The sequence below is a fragment of the Crocodylus siamensis genome, chromosome 10 (genome assembly GCF_052110815.1).
Source record: "Crocodylus siamensis isolate JL-2025a chromosome 10, ASM5211081v1, whole genome shotgun sequence".
Taxonomy (NCBI): Eukaryota; Metazoa; Chordata; order Crocodylia; family Crocodylidae; genus Crocodylus; species Crocodylus siamensis.
Genome location: NC_143404.1, coordinates 71,555,821 through 71,575,320, shown reverse-complemented (window position 1 = coordinate 71,575,320; position 19,500 = coordinate 71,555,821). Strand labels below are relative to the sequence as shown.

General features: G+C 63.5%; 3 protein-coding genes across 5 annotated transcripts in view; 2 read left to right on the top strand and 1 right to left on the bottom strand.

The window, feature by feature from the left end:
• LOC149856837 (signal-regulatory protein beta-1-like) overlaps window positions 1-19,500 on the bottom strand; it is a 33,045-nt gene that overhangs the window by 1,545 nt on the left and 12,000 nt on the right. Inside the window, 4 exon segments of the mRNA XM_090064267.1 lie at window positions 159-342; window positions 344-474; window positions 1,050-1,231; window positions 1,233-1,389. Coding sequence (XP_089920393.1) covers window positions 159-342; window positions 344-474; window positions 1,050-1,231; window positions 1,233-1,389 — 654 coding nt within the window.
• LOC149856838 (uncharacterized) lies at window positions 2,170-11,735 on the top strand. 2 transcript variants are annotated; one of them, XM_090064269.1, is made up of 7 exons: window positions 2,170-3,755; window positions 5,093-5,431; window positions 5,715-5,813; window positions 5,911-5,932; window positions 6,808-6,850; window positions 7,301-7,444; window positions 10,838-11,735. In XM_090064269.1, the coding sequence occupies exons 1-7, from the start codon at window positions 3,707-3,709 to the stop codon at window positions 10,973-10,975; spliced, it is 834 nt and encodes a 277-aa protein (XP_089920395.1). In that variant the 5' UTR covers window positions 2,170-3,706; the 3' UTR covers window positions 10,976-11,735. The 2 variants fall into 2 exon arrangements, with proteins under 2 accessions (XP_089920395.1, XP_089920394.1); XM_090064268.1 differs by lacking the exon at window positions 2,170-3,755 and having other exon boundaries at window positions 4,320-5,431.
• The window catches only part of LOC149856836 (tyrosine-protein phosphatase non-receptor type substrate 1-like), a 41,287-nt gene continuing 37,320 nt past the window's right edge, over window positions 15,534-19,500 (top strand). Inside the window, exon 1 of one of the 2 annotated variants that reach the window (XM_090064265.1) lies at window positions 15,534-15,581. The gene's annotated coding sequence lies outside the window, so the exon portion shown is untranslated. Of the gene's footprint in view, window positions 15,582-18,431; window positions 18,540-19,500 lie in introns of those variants that run through there. The other variant, XM_090064266.1, reaches the window with a different exon arrangement.

Below are 19,500 nucleotides of genomic sequence, written 5' to 3'. Positions count from 1 at the left end.
TGGTGCAGACTCGCCCTGCCCCCGGGGATAAAACCCCACAAACCCTCGCTCTCACTGCGTGGTTTAAAATGGGGCTGGTGCCCTGCCCATCAGCTCAGCTCCCATTTCCGGCCTGCACAGCGATGGGAGCGCCCGGTTCGGCCCCGCCGGCTCCTCACCTCGCAGGGCCTGGCCGAGGTTGTACGTCCCCCGCAGCGGCGCCGACGTGGCGCTGTGCTTGATCTGGCAGGTGAGCTGGGAGCGGATGTCCCCGACCGTCAGCGTCCTCGCCAGGGTGCTGGACATGCGGTAGGAGACGCTCCCGTGCTCAGGGAGGATCTGGGGCGGTTGGGCTGTGAGCTTCGGCCCCGTCCTCGAGCCAGGTCACGGCGATGTCCCTGGGGGAGAACCCTTCGGACGTGCAGGTGAAGCTCACGGGGCTGCCCGCCTCGACCCTGCTGGCGGGGCCGGACACGGATGGGGCAGACGGGCTGGCTGCAGGGAGAAGCGCGCATCAGACTGACTGCTGTCATGGAGAGCCTGAGCCCAGCCCCATGGGACCCACGTCCCCCGGCCCTGGCCTGGTGCCTGGAGGTCGGGGGGCAGCGCTGGGGAAATGCAGCAGCAGGTGAAGAAGAGGAAGAAGAGAGCTGCTGGGGCTGTGGGGGCTCGGTGCCTGCAGGGGCTCGGCTGAGCCCGCTCCGCGGCACCGGGGTTGGATCTGCAGACCGTCCTCTGGCTGGGGACAGCCTGTCTGGCTCGCTCTGGGGCTGCAAGACCAGCAGCTCCTGCCACGCTTCATGGGAACACGGAGGCCTCACCCAGACCCCGGAGCACCCTTCAGCAGCCCCAGGTTCACCCTCCCCAGCCCCCGTGCACCTTGCAGCTCATTCCTGCAGCTGGGTGTGAACAGCGATTCCCCCAGGACTGACCCCTGCCGCCCACCGCCCACGGAGCAGACCTCCACCACGGCCTCAGCCCGTCGCCGGGACCCCGGCTGCCCGGGGGACGTTGGGCCGGGCGGTTCCTGCCTGCTCTGGGGCCTGGCAGGCAGGGGGGGATGCACTCACCGCTCACGGACACCACCGTGCCTGCTCCGGATTGGATCTCCTCATCAGTCGATCCTTTCTTGAGCTTCACGCAGTAATAGGTGCCGGCATCCTCGGGGCGGACGTCACTGATGTAGATGGTGTAGTCTGAAGGAGAGCCTGGGAACAGCCCTTCCGACCCGGGGGAATGACACTGTTTCTGCATAGACGAGCCGGCGGCCGCTGCCCGAGCCCAGGAACCACTTCACTGGCCCTGGTGGTCCGCGCGGAGGCGTGGTGCAGTTCAACTGGAGCGTCTCCCCCGCCGACACCGACACGGGGCCCTGGGACTGCAGCACCCGGTACTCCTGGTCCCCGACACCTGGGACACAGCGCACAGGACAGGTCGGGTGAGGGTGTGATGCTCAGCGGAGCCGAGTCCCAGGCCAGGGCCCGGCATTTCCACCCTGCCCCAGGCCCCTCCCGGAGCGGGTGCGGGGCAGCTTCGAGGGGCACCACAGACGTGGCTTTATGCTGTCCTGACGTGGCCCCTGCGGACAGCCCCGGGGCGGCGTGCACGTGCTCTGCAGGCGCGGGGCAGCAGCAGAGGAGCTGAAGCCGCGAAAGCCGGGGCCAGGGGCTGGTGCAGGGTGAAGGCAGATAACAGGGACGTGCCTGGCTCTCTGCAAGCCACCCGCTCCCAGGGGGTCCCCCGGGCACCCCCACACGCCAGGCCTGGAGCAGACGTGGCGGCTGAGGGGGTGCCCACAGAAGGGCTCCCGGGCACTGGGCTCAGCGCTGTGCTGCAAGGGGCTGAATGCAGGCGGGTCCGAGATGAAGCCTCTTGCAACAAACTTCCTGGTCGGGCGCTGGGCAGGGCAACCTGGGCTCAGCCCGGACAGGCTTGACCCAAGAGGACAGCCCCTGCCACATGCAGCTCTGCATGTGCAACCCGAGCACGAGCTAAGCACCAGCCAGGGAGCTGCAAAATCGCACGGGGCTGGGGCATCCCGCTGGCCAGGATCCGGACGACTCCGTCAGTGCCGCGCCGGGCTCTGCACCCCGCACTCACCGCCGGCGTCCGGGAGAAGCACCAGCACCAGCAGGCACCAGCCAGGTCCGGGAGCCCGCGTGCCCATGGCCGTGGTCTGGGAGGGGAGCCCGCTGGGCTGCCGCCGGACCCGGGGCTACGCAGGGCTGCTGAGAAGCCCAGAGTCATCTGTGGTCGCTTCCTGAAGCAAGAGGAAGTGAGTTGCATGGACGCTTCTTGCGTTCAGGCCAGTGCAAATGAAGGGTGCTTCCTCTACGAGCTTCCCTCTCCCGTTCGAAGTGCAGCGTGGCACAGGCCGGCATGGGGGCCTGGCCCTTTCCGCCCTGCTCTCGCCTGCCGGGGGCCTGTCGCGTGGGCAGCAGCTCTGGGCAGAGCACCACGGCGCAGGCTTCAAGCCAGGGAAGGAGCTGGCTGCTGTGCTGCGTGGGCAGGTGCACTGTCCGGCAGGAAACCTCTGCCCTGCTGCCAGGTCCCGAGTGCAAATTCTACCCCAACCGTCTCTCCTGCCTGGGTGAGGTCAAGGACACCGAGCCTAGCAGGGGCCGCAGGCTCTTGTCCCTGCTAGAAGCCTCCTAAGGTGCCTATCCCAGACGCAAGGCAGGCGGGGCACGCCCCGTGAAGGCTGGGATGCCAAGCACAGGCGATCGGGAGCTTGGGGACAAGGCAGCAGGGAGGCCTGGAGAAAGCTGGGGCGAGGCGCGCTGGCTCCTGGCCCGGTGCTCTCGAGCAGCCAGCAGAGGAGGCTGCAGCTCCACGCACCGCCCGGCTGCAAAGGGACCCAGGGATCCGCACGCCGCCAAGGTGCAAGATGCTCGGGGTCCTGCCTGGGGCTTGCGGACCCCTTCAGACAACTCCCTGACCCCGTTGCCCCGCTCCAGTCGGTGCCCCGGGGCAGGGGCAGGGCCAGTGCAGGAAGCGTCCACTTCGCTGCTTAAATGTAGGAAACCAAAACCGGAGTGAGACTCGTCTCTCAGGGCTGCGGCAAGCGGGGACTGGAACTTCCCTCCTTCGGCAAGGGCTGGGTCCTGCAGCTCGGGGATCACCGCCCGAGGGGAAACGGGCACCGGGAGGGAGGCGGGGAGGGCGCGTTGCAGCTGTAACGGGTGTCTTCTGCTGGGTACAGCCCCCGCCGTGGGCTGGGGTCTGGGCAGAGCGCCCGGGAGGCCTGCTGCCAGGCTGCACCATCACCAGGGCACTCGCTTTCCCAGCTGGGAGCAGGTACGGGTGGCTGGGCACGCAGCACCCACTGGGAAGGGACATCTGAGCCTGAACCAACACGGATGCCGGCACCTGAGCTCGCTGCCTACGCTCTCCCCGCCCCTCGCAACAGGGGTTTATACCGGGAAGGACCCCCTGGACCTCCGCTGTGTTCAAGGGCTGGGCTGCGCGCACTTCCCCTGCTGCAGTGCCGGGGGGGCTGAGACTGGGTGCCCAGCCTGGCCCCTGCAAGAGCCCCAGGTCCAGCCACCTCTGCTCTCTGCATCTCGGTGTGCAGGTCGACCCTTTGTTCGGGCTCGGGGGCGAGCACCGAAAGCGTTAACATCTCCTGCTTCCACCCACCCATTTCCTCTCTCCACTTCTCCTTTCCAGCAGTCATGTCAGGGCCAGGCCCTGCCACCACCCAGAGAGCTGCCAGCCTGCCCGGGGGATGCCGCTCTTCAGCCTCACGCTGGGCCTGGCCCTGCTGGGAAGCTCAGGTGAGCGCGCTGCAACGAGGCGGGGAAGCGCGGGAGGGACGTGCGGCTTGCATTTCTCCCTGCTCGTTAGACCAGCCAATTAGCACTGCCGTCCAGATGGAGACAGCTCGCTAATTATAACAGACACGTTGCTCGTGCGCCCATGCCTGGCAAAACCGGCGCTGTTTGGGTGTTTGCTCCCGCCCGTCCCCTCTGCCCACCGCTTGTCGGCTCTCGGTGCCTGGACTCGTGGCCTCTTGAGCCAGGGGAGACAAGGGTAGCGGATGTGCAGGGGGTGAGGCTGTTTGCTACTACGGCCCCGCGATGCAGGGCAAGCAGAGACCCAGCCCTGCGCTTTTTAATCACACACCAGTCCAGGGGCCAGATTTGGGCCTGACCTGTACCTCCAGGGGCAGGAACTGGGAGCTTTGCATTTCTAAAACCTGTGTCCTGAATCAGGACAGAAACAGGAACATGAGCCTGAGCCGGCAGCTGGATGCCCACGAGGAGATGCAGGGAGGCGGGCTGAGAGCCCAATCTGCACAGAGGGAGACAGGCCTGGAAGAGAGAGAGACAGAGGGGGGGAAATGAGTGATCTCTGAGTCATCAGCCTAGAGATGCTAGCAGCATTTCTTCTTTGCAGATGAGATTACCCAGAGACAAGGTGCAGAGGGAGAGGCGACAGGAGCCGCAGGGCACCCAGAGGAAATTGGGTGGGGGGAGGAAGGAAGATCTTCCAAGGGCCGGGCTGAAGGACCCATGGAGGGGATGGGGAGACGGTGCTGGAAGCCAAGAAGAGGAGGATTGCAGGGAGATCAGGGTCAGGAGCAGTGGGGGGAGGTCTGAGCTCCAGGCAGGAAGGCAGCTCGGGGTGAGGGGCAGGGAGGAGAAGCAGGAGCAAGGGTGGACTCTGCGTGCGGTCAGGCGGGAGGTGCATCATGGGTGGCTTTCTGCCCGAGAGAGGAGCAGACGGGGGCAAAGGGCTGCACGGAGATAGATGATGCAAATGGAGAAGGGAGGTCATTGCTCAGCCTGGTGTAGCAGAGGCCTGCCTGGACCGCACTGGGGGCTGTCCACGCCTCCACCTCCCTCGTGCCTGCCCTGCGCACGGCGCAGACACCAAAGTGGCTCCTTGCTAAAGTTAAAGGATGATATTCAGGGCTGCCTGCTGCAGCCGCGGGGACTGGGCTGCGACCTGGGTGACCTGGGATTTGGTGAGCTGGGCCGTCCCTTCCAACCCTGTGCCCTGTGTGCGCTGTCTCTGTCTCTGGTCATTTTTACTTTAGTGAGGAATCTTTCCCAGATAAATGGAGACCTTTCCATTAACCCCGGTCCTTGCATGCTGTTGCTGCTCCCAGGTCTCGGGGACCAGGGCTTCCAGCTGCAGCAGCCCCAGCAGACCACGGAGGTGTCCGCAGGGGAGACGCTCACGTTGCACTGCACCGTAACCGAGCGCGGCGTGCAAGGGCCAGTGAAGTGGTTCAAGGGTTCGGGCAGCGGCCGCCAGCTCATCTATGCGGAGAAAGAGTCATTCTCCCGGGTCGCAAGGGCTGTGCCCAACTCTCTCTCAGACTACTCCATCCGCATCAGTGACATCTGCCCCGAGGACGCTGGCACCTATTACTGCGTGAAGTTCAAGAAAGACACCGATGACGAGGAGTACCGATCTGGAGCAGGCACGGCGGTGTCTGTGGGCAGTGAGTTCAGGCTAAGGGGGTCCCCTCCATACAAGTCCCTGCTCCCCGCTGCAGCCCCCCGGGCTCGGCCGCCCTCCGGGGCAGTGCCGGTGCCCAAGGCCTGTTGCACCAGCAACGAGACAAGGCAAAGCAGAGTCCCGCACCAAGGGACTTCCCAAGGTCCGTGGGTGGGCGCAGCCTGGCCTGGTCTCCAGCTGGGCAGGGTTGTGGGCTGCCTTCCTCTCCTGGCTCAGCCTTGCAAATGCTGCACCCCGGGGATATAAAGCGACCGATGATTCCCCAGGGCTGCCCAGGGCTGCGGCCGCTGCAGTCGGCGGAGCAGCGTGCGTCCTCGTCCTCTTGCTCCTCGTCGCCATTCACTTCTCCCTGAGGAAGAGGAGAGGTGAGTGGGGGCTCCTCCCTGGCCGGTCCCTGGGCGGGGTGTTTGTGGGCCGTGGGACCGCTCGTTGACCTGCTGTTCCTTTCCTCTGCCCCTCTAGGCCCGAGCCGCCACGGCCCCAGGTCTGTATCAACCGGATCCTCGTGGCACAGCCCTGTGCCAGCCTCTCTCCGTCAGCTCCCGCAGCCCCCCAGCTCCCACCCGGCAAGGCCCATTTTTCCCTTGCGAAAACATCTTCCATTCACAGAGGCTAATTAGGTCTCGCCTCCGCTTTCATTGCACCGGCAGCAAAGCCCCGGGAGCTTGCACCGACCACGGGAAATTCTCCGTGCCGCCGTCTCCACGGCGCCCGTCGCCTCGGTGCTCAGTGCCTGTGTCACTCGCTAGCTGTGCCGCACCAGGCTGCCTCCTACGCCAGCAGCAGCATAGGCACCTTTGTGCCCTGCTGCACCCAGGCTAATTAGCCACGCCACAATTAGCCTCCCACCACGCTGCACCCAGCCCAGGAGCAGGGTGGCGGGTCTGAGCACAGCACTGCCTGGCACGGCACCGGCGCAGGACAGCCTGGCCTCGAGACCGGCACGGACTATGCAGAAAGCATGCACGCACATACACATGCACACACGCACGTGTGCAGCCAGCCTCCAAAACTGCCCCTCAATAAAGCAAATTTCAGATCCAAGCTTTGGTCCCCGCAGAGGTCCTTCAAGGACCCGGTTCTGCCCCTGGGAGCAGCAGTCCCCAGGCTGCGACCCATGCAGAGACCCCCGGTCATTGCTCCCAGCTGTGGCAAGGTCTGGGTAGTGCCAAGCCTGGCATTGCCCAAAGAGTCTCGGGTTTGGGGCTGTTTCCCCTGGGCCGGTGAAGGCGATGGGAGTTTAGGAGGGCATGGCCTGCCCAGCCAACCCCATGCCTGGCTGGCTCTCCTGCAAACCCCTTCTGTTACTGGGGGCACACCTGGTTTTGCTCGTGTCTAATGCAGGCTCTCTCCCCGCAGGTCTCCAGCCCCCCCATCAGCCCCCTCCAGTTGTCCCCACCAGGTAGGAAAGTGGCAGAAGTGTGTGTGGGGGGGGAGCTGCCTCTAGTCAGAGGACTTTATACCACCTGCACCAGGGACATTGCCCCCAGGCCGCGGTCAGCACAGCTGCAGGCAGTGCCCTGCAGACCCGCTCCGTGCTGCTAGCCCAGCACTGCACTGGGTCTGTGCCCCCAGGCCTGGGAAAGAGGAAGGGGGACACTAAAGCGAAGCTCTGCAGGGAGATGGACGGCCGGCCTAGGCCGGCTCTTCCTGGCTGGGCGTTGTGACAGCAGCGTGGCTGGGTTCCCTGCCTCGTGGCCTCACCAACTTCCCTGAGCCGCGGGGACTTTCCAGCCTGTGGCTCCCAGGAAACGTGGTGCCATCGTGACCTTTCAGCTGCTTGGGCTGGTCTGGATCCTTCGCGCTCTCGTTCTCCACCTTTCCCTAAAGGTCAGCGTGTGTGCTCTTCTAGGTTGGCGGACCTCCTCCGGCGGGCTTTAAACTAGGCTCGTTGGGGGAAGGGGAAGATGAGGCCGGAGGAAACATCAGACTGCCAGACCAAACAGCACCCACAACTACAGCCCAGCCCAGACCGACGAGCGAAGCAATCAAACAGGTAAGAGAGAGGGGCCAGGGTAACGTTGGGGCTAGGGGGTCAGTACACGTACCCACAGGAGGCCTCAAATGCTCATAGTATGGGCAACAAGCAGGAGGAACTCGCCCTCCTGCCGGCTGACACCAGCCCGGACATAGTGGGGATTACAGAAACTTGCTGGGATGAAACGCATGACCGGGCGGTGAATATCCAGGGCTATCGGCTGTACAGGAGGGACAGGATAGGAAAGAGAGGTGGGGGTGTGGCGCTCTATATTAAGGAGGAATACACATCCTCGTTAATTAGCAAGGAGTCAGGGGAGGGGCACTCTGAAGTGCCTTGGGTTAGAGTACAAGGCAGTCGAGGGGAAAGGGTCTTAAACGGTGGGGGTCTACTACAGACCCCCCAACCAGGGGGAAGAGCTTGACCAGGAATCCTTGGGTCAGCTCACGGAGGTGGTGAAGGCTAAGGATGTGGTGGTCATAGGGGACCTGAACTTCCCGGACATCTGCTGGGAGGAGCAGTCAGCCAGGTCTGACCGCTCGCGTAGTTCTTGGCCAGAGCGCAGGACCTCCACCTAACCCAGGAGTGCACGGCCTCACCGGGGAGACGCCTTGTTGGACCTGGTGCTGGCCACAGGTGAGGACCTGGTGCGGGGGCTGCGGGTGCTCGACCACCTGGGCGACAGCGATCATCGCCTGCCGGGATTCACCATCCAGCGCAAGGTGGCAAGGGCATGCAGTAAGGCAGCGGCCCTAGACTTTAGGAGGGCAGACTTCAACGAGCTAAGTAGGATAGTTGGAGAAGCGCTGAGGTCCCAGAGGGGAGGGGAGCCAGGTGTCCAAGGAGAGTGGTCGCTCCTTAAGGAGACAATCCTCCAAGCCCAAAGGAAGGTAATCCCAACGAGGATCAAAGGGAGCAGGAGAGCACACAAGCCTCCGTGGCTCACCAAAAGCATCCGGGAATGTCTCCTGGCTAAAAGGAGGCGTATACCCAATGGAAAGAAGGGGTCATCACCAGGGAGGACTATTCTATAGTTGCTCGGGGATGTAGGGGGGCAGTCAGGAAGGCCAAGGCAGAGATGGAACTGGGGCTAGCTTCCCAGATCAAGGACAACAAGAAGTCATTTTTAAATACATAGGGGGCAGAAAGAAGGTCCCGGGTAATGTGGGGCCCTTGCAGGACACGTTGGGAAATCTGATCCTCACACCAGACGGCAAAGCTAACATGTTTAACGATTTCTTTGCCTCCATCTCCCTAAGTAGGGACCAGAACAGCCACCTCCCTGCTGGGCCCCGCTCAGGCCCCGGGGGAGGTGCACCTGGGCCACGGGTTAGCGAGGATTTAGTTAGGGGGCTTCTGGAGGGGCTGGACGTTTTCAAGTCAGCCGGCCAGGATGATCTCCACCCTAGAGTTCTAAAGGAACTGGCCGAGGTTATTGCAAGTCCCCTGGCACTTTACGAGCGCTCGTGGTGCTCTGGTGAGGTACCGGAGGACTGGAAGAGGGCCAATGTGGTCCCCATCTTCAAAAAAGGCAGGAAGGAGGACCTTGGAAACCATAGGCCGGTTAGTCTTACCTCGATCCTAGGCAAGCTGTTCGAGAAAATTATGCTGGCACACATCCAGGAGGGGCCAGCAGGGGACTGCATGCTTAGGGGCAACCAACACGGGTTCATCAGTGGCAGGGCCTGTCAGACCAACCTGGTGGCCTTTTACGATCAGATCACCAGATCATTAGATGCAGGGGTAGCAGTGGACATCGTCTTCCTGGACTTCCGGAAGGCTTTTGACACTGTCTCTCACCCCGTTCTCATTAAGAAACTGGGGGCTGTGGTGTCGACACCCACACAGTCAGATGTGTTGCCAACTGGCAGGAGGGCTGCACCCAGAGGGTGGTGGTGGATGGGTCCTTCTCAACCTGGAAGGACGTGGGCAGTGGGGTCCCCCAGGGCTCGGTCCTCGGGCCCGCAGTGTTTGACATCTTCATCAGCGATTTGGATGAGGGGGTAAAAAGCACCCTGTTCAAATTTGCTGATGACACTAAGATGTGGGGGGATGTGGGCACACTGGAAGGATGCAACAGGCTACAATCAGACCTAGACAGGTTACAAGGGTGGGCGGACAAGAATAGGATGGGTTTCAACACAGACAAGTGCAAGGTGATGCACCTGGGGAGGAACAACCGGCACCACACCTACAGGCTGGGAAACTCCCTTCTCGTCAGCACGGAGGTGGAAAGGGATCTGGGGGTCATCATTGACTCCAAGATGAACATGGGCCGGCAGTGTGGGGACGCAGTCAGGAAGGCCGACCGCACCTTGTCCTGCATCCACAGATGCATCTCGAGCAGGTCCAAAGAGGTGATCCTCCCCCTCTGTGCGGCACTGGTCAGGCCGCAGCGGGAGTACTGCGTCCGGCTCTGGGCGCCGCACTTCAGGGGGGATGTGGACAGCATGGAGAGGGTCCGGAGGAGGCCACTCATATGGTCAGGGGACAACAGGGCAGGCCCTATGAGGACAGGCTGCGGGACCTGAACCTGTTCAGCCTCCACAAGGGAAGGCTGAGGGGGGTCTTGTGGCCTGGTATAAACTAGTCAGGGGGGATCAGCAGGCATTGGGGGAGCACTGTTCCCCTGAGCACCGCCAGGAGTGACCAGGAATAACGGTCACAAGCTGGCAGAGGGTAAGTTTAGGTTAGATATCAGGAGGCGCGACTTCACGGTCAGGGCGGCTAGGGTCTGGGACCAACTTCCAAGAGAAGTGGTGCTGGCCCCTATCCTGGGGGTGTTTAAGAGGAGGTTAGATGAACACCTTGCTGGGGTCTTTTGACCCCAGTACTCTTTCCTGCCATGGCGGGGGGTCGGACTAGATGATCTGCTCAGGTCCCTTCCGACCCTAGAAACTATGAAACTATGAAACTATAACTGCGATGCAGGGTGTGTGACCGTCGCCCCGCGGCGGGCATTGACCCCTTCTGGGCCAGGCCCAGGCTGCATCTAGAGCAGAGCCCCGTCACGCCACGCGGCAACGTCTCCTAAAACCGCAGGGACCAGGGGAGGTGGGGACCAGAGAAGCAGGGCTGGAAGGGACTTCCAGAGAGCATCTAATCCAACCCTCTGCCTGAGGCAGGATCAGCCTTGCCCAAGCGCAGTGGGACTGGACCCGGTGATCTGCAAGGTCCTTTGCAGCCCCTAACCTCAATGCAACTATATGAAACTGAAACCGGTGATGCTTTGTGCTCAGCGGGCAGAGAAATGCATTGCACTGAGGGGAGCCAAGGGCTTGGGCCAAAGGTGACTTTGCAAACTGTGCCCTCTCCCGTTTCCCAGCTCTGGGGTGTCAGACTACACAGCCCTGATCAGGATAGGACAAGGGCAGTGTGTTAACCCCCTACTCACAACCCTTTTCATTGCAGCCCAACGATGGCAAGGACAAGAACATCCTTTACACAGAGGTGCTGCACGTCGGCGGGGCCCAGCCGCCCAAGAAGAGCCCGATGGAGGAGCAGACCGAATATGCAGCCATCAAGGCAGCCCCGGCTGCCTCTAGATAAAGAGACATGGGTTTGCAAAGCCTCGGAGAGGGACCTCAAGGGCGAGAAGCTGAGTTAGGAGGAGAAAGTAGAAGCAGCAAAAAGGCAGGCTAGACGCTGCTTGTAAAATGCCTCTTGTCCCCCTGGGAGGCGGGGAGGAGCACGAGCGCATGCCGGGGCCTGACAAAGACTCACAACTGCTTTGTCCCATGATGCTGTCAAGGATATTAGCTGGGACTTGACATCAGGGGAACGAACATGACCAGCACGTCGACAGCCTGCAACCCTCTCCCTGTCTTCACCCCCTGCCGAACATCTCCCTGGGAGCAGCCCTGAAAGCAGCCGGGACGTTGCCTGTGAAACCTGAGCATCTGTCACGGTGTCCGCGGTACCAGAGCGCCGCGCTGCGCCCCGTCACGGCAAGTCGGCCAGCAGCCGGGTCTGCAAACACGGGCGCCCCGCCGCCAAGCACAGGCACGATCACACGAACACGACGGGCCTGACAGGCTTGTCGTTTCCATGCTGGCTTTCATCATCCGCCAAATCCAGCCCCGGAGAAGCCAAAAAGACAGCGGCACCTTGCAAATCCAGCTGTGCTCCATGCACGAGAATTAATCTGTGCTCAAGAGATGTCCTGCGAGTCGGAGGCTCTTCCCTTTGTCTGTTAAGGACCCGGCCTGGGGTTGGACTCTCCAAATTACCCAGCGGGGAGAGCAAATGAGTCCTAGGTCCCATGGCAAGGGAGAGCGGGCCTTTGAGAAGTAAACGCCCTTTGTTTTTATGGTCTTCATAGACCTGAGGCTTGTGTGTTGCTGCTTTATTTCAATACACACGATGTGTAAAGGTGAAAGCCTCAGTAACGTCACGGGCGTCTGGACTGGCCCCGACCGCAGGCTGGAGGTCACTGTTGGAGCAACTGCTGTAGCGTTAATTAAATAATAGGGCACGCGGGGGTGCTTTAGAGTCACAGAGAGACCTGTCTTGTGGTAGCAAAGCCACAAGCCAAGGCCGCTGTGGTCTCCCAGCTGAGGAAGACCCTGGACATTCCCATCTGCGGGAGCCGGGGGCTCAGACAGGGCTTTCCAAGCGGTCTGGTGGAAGGTCCCAGGTCTGGGACCAGTCTCGTGCGATCCCTGCACCGGGGACCTCCGGGCCTTCGGCTGGATGGGGAGTGAGTCGGCGCAACAGCGAAGGGCGCTGGGGACCGCGTCGCTGGGGTGCTGGGCAGACGCGCTAATTCAGAGGAGCGCCCCGGGAGGGCCCTGGGTGCAGATGCGGGGCAGGAAGCCGCTGGGCGGGCAGGGCAGCCGGGCGGTGAGCTGCGCAGCTTGGCCTCCCTTCGGAGGGCTCCGGCGGGGGGACGCTGCCCGCAGCGCTCGCAGCCTCTGCATCTCGTGTCTCCGGGGGGATAAAATGGTTTGAATACGAAGGCAGAAGGGCTGAGCCGCGGCGCACGGCTCTGCGGCGGGAGGCGGCACGCGGGGGGAGAGGGGGCTCCGGGGACAGTGAGAGCACCCCAATGCCGGCTCCCGTCCCAGCCGCCGGACACCTCGCGGTGCAGAGGCCCTTCTGCAGCCCGGGAGCGGCTTGCTCCTGTTCCCCTCCTCGTAGGAGCGTGGGCCCAGACGCAGGCTCAGTCCTGGCGGAATTACTGCAGCCCCGGGCACTGCTGTCCACCCCTCCCCCTGCAGCCTCCTCGGCCGCTTCTGAGCCGTATTAGACCTGCCCTCACCTCACTTGGTCTCTCAAGCTGCCTCCCCAGCCCCTAGCCCTTAATCCTGCTCGGGTGCAGCACGCTCCAGCCCTCATCCTCCCGAGGCGCGTTGCAAGCCAGGGGGAGGTGCTGAGCGCTTGCAACCCCGCCACGATGCTGGGGGAGCCCGGTGCCCTCGGGTTTGACCTTCTACCTGCAGGGGCCACGCAGGAGCACCCGCACGCCGCGCACCCCTGGGGCCGGCCACGCACGCAGACCGAGCCCCACGGCCGGGGCCGCAGGGGCAGCGCGGGCAGAGACGGACGGAGCGGGACGGCTTTGCCTCCTGCCTGCGATTCGGTTTTGCTTTCAATAACTCGCCTTGTCCGCACGACATCCAAGCCACATGGCCAGGCAGATGGGAGCAGGGGGAGCTGGCGGCATGGATGCACAACGGTGCGCTGCCCAGTGCCAGGCAGGGGGGAGAGCAGGGGGACGGCTCTGGCAGGAACTGGAGCACCTCCCCTCCCTGCCCTATCTCCTCTCGGTAGCACTCGGGGACCCTTTCCCCCAGCCCCAGGCCCCCCTTCCCCAGGGGTTTTAGTGGCACCTGAGGGACGCACCTTCCCCGCTTGGAAACCCCCAGCCTCTCTGCTCAGAGAGCTTGGCTCCATGCAAGCCCGGTCCAAGGCAGGAGCTGGCTCTGCCCGCGGGCTCAGAGCTCCTGCTGTTCCCCTAGCCGGGGAGGTATGGAGGGGCTCTGGCAGCACGCTGGGGCACAGACGGGGCTTGCATGCAAACCCGCCCGCCGGGTTTCTTGCCACCAGCTGCAGAGCCCTGGCACGGTTACTCCGCGGCCCGGAGCACTTCGCAGCCTGCCCAGACTGCGGCGGAACAGGCCCTGATCCCTGTCGCAGATGCACGCTCTGCCCGTGCTCCCAGGGCTGTTTTCCAGCCATCAGAGACCGCCGCGCTGCAGTGCCTCTGCCCTGGCGCTCAGGGCAGAGCCGGGCCGTGCCCTCCCCCAACACACTGCTGCTGTCACAGCACTTAGCAGATTGCAGGTTGGCATCTGATGCTCGTCGGCTGGTGCACGTCTGCTTCGCAGGCGGAGACGGCGTCGATGGAGATGTTACCCTAGAGACGGCCGCATCGGAGCCCGGCGGCCAATAGGAACTTGCTGATGGAAAAGGACATCTCCCTGTTATAAAACAGAGCAAACGGCAGAAGCCATCGGACTCGTGTGCACCACGCACACACGGTCCCGCATACCTGCAGCACCCGGGCTGGCGCACACAGGCTTGCACGCAGACACGTGCAATCGCACGCATCCCAAGGACCCCCCCGTGCACACACGGCATAACACGTAAGACCCTCCCAGACCAGCAGGCCTGCTCTTTGCCGCTATAATTAGAAGAAGAGCTCTTCAAAGTCCCACTGCGCATTTTCCAGGCAGCGACGCAAGCCCTCTTGTGCCGGCGCCTGCACTCTATAATCTCAAAAGTTTCTTGCTGGGGCCAGCAGCCAATTTCCTTCATCAGGCCTCTTCGTGGGGCTGCGAGAGGGAAGTGAAATGAGACAGCCTGGGAAACGTATAAATAGAGCGGGCTTTAATCAGCACTTCTGCACCCAGGCGAGAGCGCAGGAGCGGCTGCTGGCGGCAGGAGTCATTAGGTTATTTGTGAAATTTGCTTGCGTGGCTACAGAGCCAGTTCTGCTCCTCCCGTGCCCACAAAGGCAGCGTGGAGGGGAAGCTCGGGCTTTCCGCTGAATGACAATTCCCAGCTCGCGACGCAGCGCCCCGGGACGTCTGCACACCTTTGCGCAGAGGAGGCTGGGGAAGCTCAGCGGGTCGGGGGGCAGGGGGAGTCGGGCGGGGGCGCTGTGGACGGATGAGGCGGGGGCAAGCCAAAGCAGCCTGGAAAGACGAGGGGCAGGCGCCAGGCGCGTGCGGTGCCCAGAGGCAGCGCCGGAGCCAGCGCAGGGGAGGCAGAGCTCGGCTGTCTGGCCGTCAGACGCAGGAAATCCAGCGGAGGCTATGGGCTCCTCTGTGCGGCCGAGGAGGGTCTACGGCGGAGGCTGCAGCGCAGTGCGCAGCCCTCCCCAGCGCAGCACGCGCAGCGTAGTGCGTTCAGGACCGGAACAGAAGCCGGAACGGGAACGCCCCCGCGCCCAGGCTCTCGTTCAAAGCCCACGCCCAGACCTGGATTTCCATTTTGTCGAAGGCTCCCATCTTCCTAAAGGGCTCGACAGGCAGCCCTAGGCCCCTACACACCCTCAGCTCTGCGGCCCGTGAAAACCAGACTGCTTCGGGCTCTCCCCTGACCAGCCCTTTCTCCTCCGCGGGGCCTGGAGGATCCCGAAGCACTTTGCAAACCTGCCCATGCAACATCCTCCAGCCTCCCCAGCAATTAGGCAAGCTTCACCTGTGGTTTGCAGATGCAGGAGCCGAAACATGAAGGAGTGAGTCGTGATTATGCAGCCCGAGGCGGCTCGCTGGCAGATCTGGGAGCAGGCCCCATCCCACAGTCTACCCGCTCCCGAACAACCCTCCCTCGTTTAGTCATTAGAGAGAAAACAGCTCCCCGGTTAGGAAGCTGAGAGCAGCTAGGCTCCCTCGGGGGAGAGGCACATCGTCTCAGGAAGGATCTCCAGGGCTGCCGAGACCAAAACCAGAGGGCACGGGTGGGAAACCCTGGGACTGGGTTCAAAGGGATGCTGGGCTTTTGAGTGCGGAAAGGGAAAACCTCCAACCCACAGAGAGCAGCAGGTGAGACAGCTCCACCCCGCGCGCACCTAGGGCAGGCAGGAGCCCCGCGGCTTACGGGCTAGGAGAGGGATTTGGTAGTTATTGTGGGAAAATCCTTTAAGCCAGCAGCCCAGCGTGTGCTGGCAGCGAAGCACAAGCAAGCGGCCGGATGGTAGCAGCACAAGGTAAGAATACCAAGCAAGCGCTGGAATATTTCTGCTTTGCGAGGTGCGGGCGAGACCCGCGGTTGTGTGCGTCGGGGGGAGGCGGAGGATGGCTCCCACGTTTGTCCGCTGGCCGGACCGAAACAAGCCGGACCTCGCGGCTGCTGCAGGCTCCTGGAAAGGCGCGGGGAGGAGAGCAGGGACGTTGGCCCTGTTCTGCCAGCTTGGCACGAGCTGGGGTTTCTCTCAGGGGGATTTAAAGGCCACTGGTTTTCGGTGCCTCTGCCCACGGGGTCACTTGGGATCCGTTTCGAGAGGCTGGAGCTGGCACGAGGCTGGTGGCAGGGAGGAGGGCGCTCTGAGACGTGGCCCTGTGGCACGGCCCTTCGGGCTCGCAGGGACCGGGGCGCCTGACCCCTGCAAACGTGGCGCGGAGGCCGGTCCGGGACTGGCGCTAGAGCTGGATGCAGCCAAGTGGGTCCGTGAAGAACCGGAGCAATGAACTGCTGGAGCCGGGGAGGGACTCTGGAGTAACCGGCGGAGATGGAAGGAAATCTGCAGTAAATCCGGGCTGTTTCCGGCGGGGCAGAGCCGTGAAGCAGGCTGGCTGGGGGGGCAGGGCAAGGGTAGGTGCTTAGAGGCGAGAGGGACTTGTTGGGGGCGGGCATGGCGGGGGCACCGGCTGGGCCGGGGGAGCGTTGATTTCTTGGCGTGTCCTTCCGTCTTTACCAGCCCATCTCTGCCAAGGCGAGTGGCACGACGGCACCCGCACGCCTGGGCAAAACCTGAGGCCCGGCACGGGGCGAGAGCAATCCCTGCATTTCACGTGCCGGGACGCAGGTGAATGGAGACGTCTGGTGCAGCGACACAGCCCGCAGCGGCCACCCCTCGCAGCGTGGCTTTGCACGGGACACGCGTGTGCTTCTCGCGTGTGGGCTGAGGTCCAAGCCCCCCAGCACTCTGCCCTGCCATAAGGCTAGAGCTGGATGGTGCCAGGCTTTCGGGTCCCCAAGCCGGCGGGCTGGGAGAGAAGCTCTCAGCAGGGGGGTGGACCGGCGCTTGTCGCTGGGCTTTTTCATCCTGATGATTTGCGAGCCGGAGAAACCCGCCAGCAGCTCCTTTGTTCATCCCAACACAATGAGGAAGCAGCACGGAAGAAAAAGCAAAGCCCTGGCCGGCCTGGGAAGGAGAAGGAGAGGGACCGAGCATGGAAAGGGCCAAGCGAGGAGGAGCCATGGCCTGAGCCTGCTTCCCGCGCCTCCGCCACGTCCCTGGCAGGGGCCGGCGTGGCTGCACAAAGAGAAACATGCTGGTCTCGAAGAAGGAGAATCGGGCTTCCTGGCAGGAGCGGGGACCGACTGGCCCGAAGCAAACAGAGCGGCCACTGCTGCCGCCAACAACCCCTTTTTGTCCCGCGGGACAAAGCGCGGCGCGGCCTGACAAGATGGGGCCCTGCGCCGCTCAGACCCGGCGCTGGTCCTCGGCCAGGCCGATAAATGCCGCGATTTAGGACCGGCCAAGCCAGGCGGCACGAACTCAGCGCCAGGCACCCAGCTGGTCCCCAGCGCCAGGCAGGAGACAGGAACCAGCTTCGGAAGCACCCGGGGAGAGGCAGGCAGCTAAAAGCGCTCGTTATAACAGTGCTGGGCTATTATCTGTGCCTGGCACAGGGAAGCCGGCGTGCCAGGGCCGTGGCTTGCCGGCAGCCGGGGGAAGCGCAAGCCCCTGAAAGAGCCCTTGCAATAACGGAGAGTAATTAGTGCAGAGAACAGGCCCCAGAAACGAGGAGATCAGGGAACCATTGAACTGATGAGAGCAGGAAGTGTGGTCTCAATTAGCGCCCGGGTCATGATGAGCACACCGGAGCAGCAGTCAGGGCTCCCGGGTTTGCCTCCCCCCAGCTCTGTCACCATGCAGCCCCGGGCCCTCAGTTTCCTCATCTATGCAATGGGGATAGTGCTATTCCCCCTCCTCACGATGCTGCCGCGCGATTAAACTAACGAAGGCTTAACGCGCACGCATTATGATCTGTGGCTGATGAGGAAAAGCGCCAGGTATTGTTATGCTAATAGGAAGGGAGGAAAGCAGCCAGATCTGCAGCGCGCCGGCACCTCTGCCATTGTCAGAAATGCCAAAGATCAGAGACGAGCGAAGGAGAGCGCGGCGCGCAGGGAAGCATCGCGCCCCAGTGTGCGACACCCTGGAGTTACCATGGCAATCCCCCAAACTCCAGCTGTTGCAGAAACATTTTCCCCAACAAAGTGCAAAACAGGATCCGGCTGGCACCGAACGTGAGAGAGCGGAGGAGGAGGAGCACGCGCTGGAGACCGGGGCCGGCAGGAAGAAAACAAAAATCGAGGACCTGAAAAAAAGGGCCTGCCTGCTCTGGGACTCGGCGCGCGCTGCACCGAGGCTCGCGCGTGGAGTCGGTGCCGCGGGAGAGACCGATGCGGGGCGAGCAGCGGGGCATCCCGGCCGCCGCGTGGCCCCCGCCCATGAACGGCCCTGCCCGTTTGCACCTGTCCGCATGCCTCCTCCTGGCCCGCCGCAGCGCAGGGCAGGCCACCAGAGCCACTTCTACATCCCTCGGGCCAATACCCTCCACGTAGCTCAGCGTGCTGCTCCTCCCGCCCTCGAAGCGCCTCGGAGGGGAGGGGAGGGGGCTAGGCCGGGCGGGGAGGGAAGGGGGCCAGGCCGGGCCTGGCCGTGCACGTGCAGTGGGCAGATGGGGGGAGCCCGTGGCAGCTCCCCGCACCCCTCTCCAGGAGAGCCGCAGTTTCCCTCCCTCGGCTGCTCTCCCGCCGCCCCTCCTTTCTCCTCCGCTCTGCAGCCCAGGCAGGCAGGCCCGGCGTTGGTATTCCCTCCCCGTGCCGAGCACAGCGTCCGTCCTCATCTCCTTCATTTGATCTTTGTCTCTCGGCCAAGGGCCTCCGCGAGGTTCCCAGAAAGGGATGAGCAGCATACGAACGGCGTTATCAGGTGTGTGAGACCCGCGGCAGGCACGAATGGGCAGCAGTGGTGCACGGGGCAGGACGGCTGTGCAAAGAGCCAGCCGGGCTGGGCAAGGTCCGCACCCAGCCGCCCGCCGCAGGGGAGCTGGAGCTGGCAGCGTGGCCCGAGCCGGGGCTCGGACAGCTAACGGGGCTCCCGTGAGACTCCCTGCGTGCTCCGACCGGGACCACGCGCGGCCAGCACGGGGGCGCGCGGTCCCGCCGACTCGGCCCAGACGCGACTGCAGCCTCGCTGCGCTTGGATTGAGATGGCACCGGGGGATAAAAACATTAGCTTGGGAGCAGAATCAGCCCGGCTGGCCTCCCCCGGGGCCTCCCTCCCCGCGCGGCACCAGCCGGGCCGTTCTGCTCCGCGGGATTTCTCCCCAGCCCCCGGCCCCCGCCGCTGGAAACGTCCCCACGCCCCAGCCTGCTTCCGCAGGGCTCTCAGCCCCCGGCCAGGGTTTGTTGCCTTTCCCATCGCCTGATTCACCCCCTGAGCACATCAGCTAGGTTTGAGATTCCCTTTCGTTTGCCGGGGAAGGGCATCGGGGGGGCAAGGCCCGTGCCCCTGCCTGCAGGAGGAGGACGCGTTTGACCAGCTGGGCATGCTAGCATGGCAGTGCTTTGCACGGCTCGGTCGGCGAGGCAAGGGGCCTTTGGCCGCAGAGGTCGTGAGGGTAGGAGATGGGCAGGCTGTATCCAGGGCCTCGTTTGTCTGCCTCGCCAGCAGAGCCAGAGCCTCACGCGGTGGCGGGGGAGCGGGCTGCTTTGTTCACACGGCTGCAGCCCACGCGGGTGACCTGACCTCGCTCGCAGCCCCGTTCAGTTCAGAGGCCTCCCTCCGACCGTCAGGGCCAGACCGCAGCAGCCGGGATTGCAGGCTCGTTAGCGCTGCCGCGGGCTCGAGCTGCACGAGGCAGAGAACAGGAGTCTCCGCATCCAGCGCT